This window comes from Dipodomys ordii, unplaced genomic scaffold (genome assembly GCF_000151885.1).
Source record: "Dipodomys ordii isolate 6190 unplaced genomic scaffold, Dord_2.0 Scaffold20, whole genome shotgun sequence".
Lineage (NCBI taxonomy): Eukaryota > Metazoa > Chordata > Mammalia > Rodentia > Heteromyidae > Dipodomys > Dipodomys ordii.
The window spans coordinates 21521066-21524278 of NW_012267236.1; the positions used below are offsets into that span (position 1 = coordinate 21521066).

The following is a 3213-nucleotide window of genomic DNA, read 5'->3' on the forward strand; positions in this document are numbered from 1 at the left end:
TGCTTATGTGGTGCTGAGGAATCGAACCCAGGGCCTCATGCATGCAAGGCAAGCGCTCTACCACTGAGCCACCTTCCCAGCGAGTCTGTGAGATTTTTATCTTCAATTCACCACCCAGAAGCCAGGAGTGTGTATGTGGCTCAAGAGGTAGAGCACCAGCTTTAAGTGAAAAAACTAAGGGACAGCACCCAGACCCAGCACACAACCACACACAAAAAAATATGGGCATGACAGCATGTACCTGTTATTCCAGCTACATGGGAAGTATAAATAAAAGACTATGCTCCAGACTGGCCAAAACATAAACATAAGACTCTACCGGAAAAACAACTAAAGCAAAAAGACCTGGAAGCATGGCTCAAGTGGTAGAGCACCTGCCTAGCATGTGCAAGGCCCCAGAGTTTAACTTCTAGTACCACCAAACTAACAAAAACACTTATAAGTACTACACAAAGACAAAATAATAATGAAGGACATTTCCAATACTCCTAACATTTTTTTCACATTTCATCTTCTGAATCACTAAGCTAGTGCAACACATTTAAAACTCTTAAATACCAATAAAAATGAATGTATCACTTTCTAACTACAATGCTAATTATTTCTCCTTACATCATACAGTATCAAAAATTTATAAATGTGGCTCACACATACTCCCCAAATATCATTCTTGATCTGTTTACAAATGCCTTAAATCAAGAGTGAGCACTTGAAAGTGACTTATATTCTCGGAATTTGGAAATGGTGCAAGTGATTAAAACACATCAATATGGGACAAACTAGGTATATGTCATGTTAAAACTGCAATTTCAAAAACAAAAGCGAATTCATAAATGGTATCTGTGACTCACCTCTGTAACATTGTGGCAAGTAGTGCAGTAATATTTGCCTTCATCAGTGAGACCCCAGGAGACAGCAGCACACTGGGAACAGCGTTCTTTAAACTCTTTCTATGAGAGAATACAGAGGTGTTATTATCAAACCACCTTCAACACATATATCTAAACCCTTTGGCTCTTACTTCTTAAAGGGTTCCTAGCAATTGTATCCTAATACATGAAAAAAAATCATAGAAAACTGAACAAATTGAACTTCCAAATAGAACCTGAAAGATGACAAAATTAGAAATACCATTTGGAACTTCCTCTAGGACACTAAAAAGAGTGCAAAGGAACTTAAGACTTTTTTTGGAGTTGTTTCAAATTCTGATTCATTCACTGAGCAGTACAAAGGATATTAACTACATGTGTACTAGACTCGGTGATGAGACTCAATAGGGAGCAAAAGTCATGGTGACTACTCAGAGCATACATGTATGGATTGTTGCAAATTTTTATCCATTTAGCATCTAGATATCAATCCCTCATTATCCAATTAACATTTTTTTGTACTTGTACTAGGGATGAACAAAGTCTGGGTGTTGTCCTTTCTCTTTTTTGCTCAAGGCTGCTGCTCTAATACTTGAGTCAAACCTTCACTTCTGGGTTTTTGATGGTTAATTGGAGATAAAAAGTCTCATCAACTTTTTTCTTGCCTGGGCTGGCTTCAAACCTCAATCCTCAGATCTCAACTTCCTGAGAACCTAGGATTACAAGTCTGAACAACCAGCGCCGAGCTGAACTAACATTTATTACCTATTATAAGGCCTTCTACCATCATGCTGTGTCTGTGCACAAATACTTTTTTTTAAATATATCTTTTTTTTGGGGGGGGGGATTCAGTCGTGGGCCTGGACACTGTCCCTCAGCTCTTCAGCTCCAGGCTGGCGCTCTACCACTTGAGACACAGTGCCACTTCCGGCTTTTTTCTTTTTGCTTATGTGGTGCTGAGGAATCGAACCCAGGGCCTTAAGCATGCAAGGCAAGCGCCCTACCACTGAGCCACCTTCCCAGCCCTGCACAAATACTTTGATTCCAAACTTATTGATGTTTATTATGATTGCTCTAACTATTGAATATTCGTGTAACAGCACTAAAGTGAAGCACTTTATGTAGCAACTCAAAAATTCGTGACGACTCTGACAACTTGGGTCTATTGTTCAGTGATCCAGTATTGACTGACAAAAACACATTTGGAGGAAGGAGCTGGTCCCCAAACCCGAACTGAACATCCCTGTACAGCAGACATGGCCAAGACAGGTGTCGTTCGCAGGCACTGGGGTTCCAGCCCCCCCCACAACCTTAGCATGGAAGGGAACTGCAGGTAGCTCTGGATACACACCGAGCTGTGTGGGTGGCCACCCCACCAACCCAGAACTTCACCCTTCTCCTTAAACACGCCCCTAGCCACGTTCACTCCAGCCGTCTGGCTAGTGTCCCTGCCCAGAGCCTCCCTGATGGGGCCTCCCCGCCAGGGCCTCCCCTCCCAGAGCCACCTCCCTCCCAAGTCCCCCGCGAACACGCGGCCCGCCAGGCCCACCCCGCGTCTCGCCCTCCTTTCGCAGAGATGCCCTCGAGCCGGCTGGCCTCTTCCTCCCGCTGTGCCTCGACCTCCCTCCCCTCGCCCCGCGGTCGGGGACCAGGCCCCGCCGCTTTCTCCCCCTCCCCCGCCTCCTCACCGCGTCCTCTCGGTCCATCACGGCGCCGCCCCCACAGCCGCGGAGTCCCGTTACCCCGGCAGCGAGGACACTTCCGGGAGCAGCGGGTGGAAACTTCCGGTTGGAACCTTCGCCCCTGACTTTAGGTTCCGCCGCACGGACGCCCTTGCGTATCTGAAAGCCAGCCAATGACGGTCAAGGGGGCGGCGCCGGCGGGATTCGACCTCGCGGGATTCTCCGAGACCCGCGTGCGGTGCGGCGGCGCGGTGAGCGCGCTGCGCGCGCGCGGGGTCTCTGGGGGGAGCACGCGGGGCTTGCGGGTGTCGCGCGACACCCACCGTCCTGTTTGGGGTTTTTATGTTTTCAGGGGCGCCTGAACCCCAGCTGCTCGGGTGAGCGCTGAGGAGTGCGGTTCGAAGCCAGCCTGGGCAGGAACGTTCGAGAGGTTACCCGACGTGGAGGAGGGCTCCCGGGGGAAGCCCAGCTGGGGGCGGGGGGGGGGGGGGGGGGCGAGGAGCAGGCCCGGGCCCTCGCACCAGCCCCAAGCCAGAGCAGACAGACAGGGAGGAGAGGAAGCAAACGTCCAGCAGACGGCTCCGCAGGCTGATGCTGGCTCTTTGAAAGGTGAAGGATTCGGTACACCTGAACGATGGAGACGAAGAGCAAAAATAACAGTA

The 3213-nt window shown here is 49.3% G+C and overlaps 1 protein-coding gene across 1 annotated transcript in view; it reads right to left on the bottom strand.

The window, feature by feature from the left end:
- Taf1b (TATA box binding protein (TBP)-associated factor, RNA polymerase I, B, 63kDa) overlaps positions 1-2631 on the bottom strand; it is a 63568-nt gene extending 60937 nt beyond the window's left edge. The window contains exons 1-2 of the mRNA XM_013013563.1: positions 2558-2631; positions 852-950 (exon numbers count right to left, since the gene is read on the bottom strand). Of these exons, the coding sequence (XP_012869017.1) occupies positions 852-950; positions 2558-2575 (117 nt within the window). The 5' untranslated portion in view covers positions 2576-2631. The remainder of the gene's footprint in view (positions 1-851; positions 951-2557) is intronic.
- Between the last annotated feature and the right edge of the window lie 582 nt (positions 2632-3213).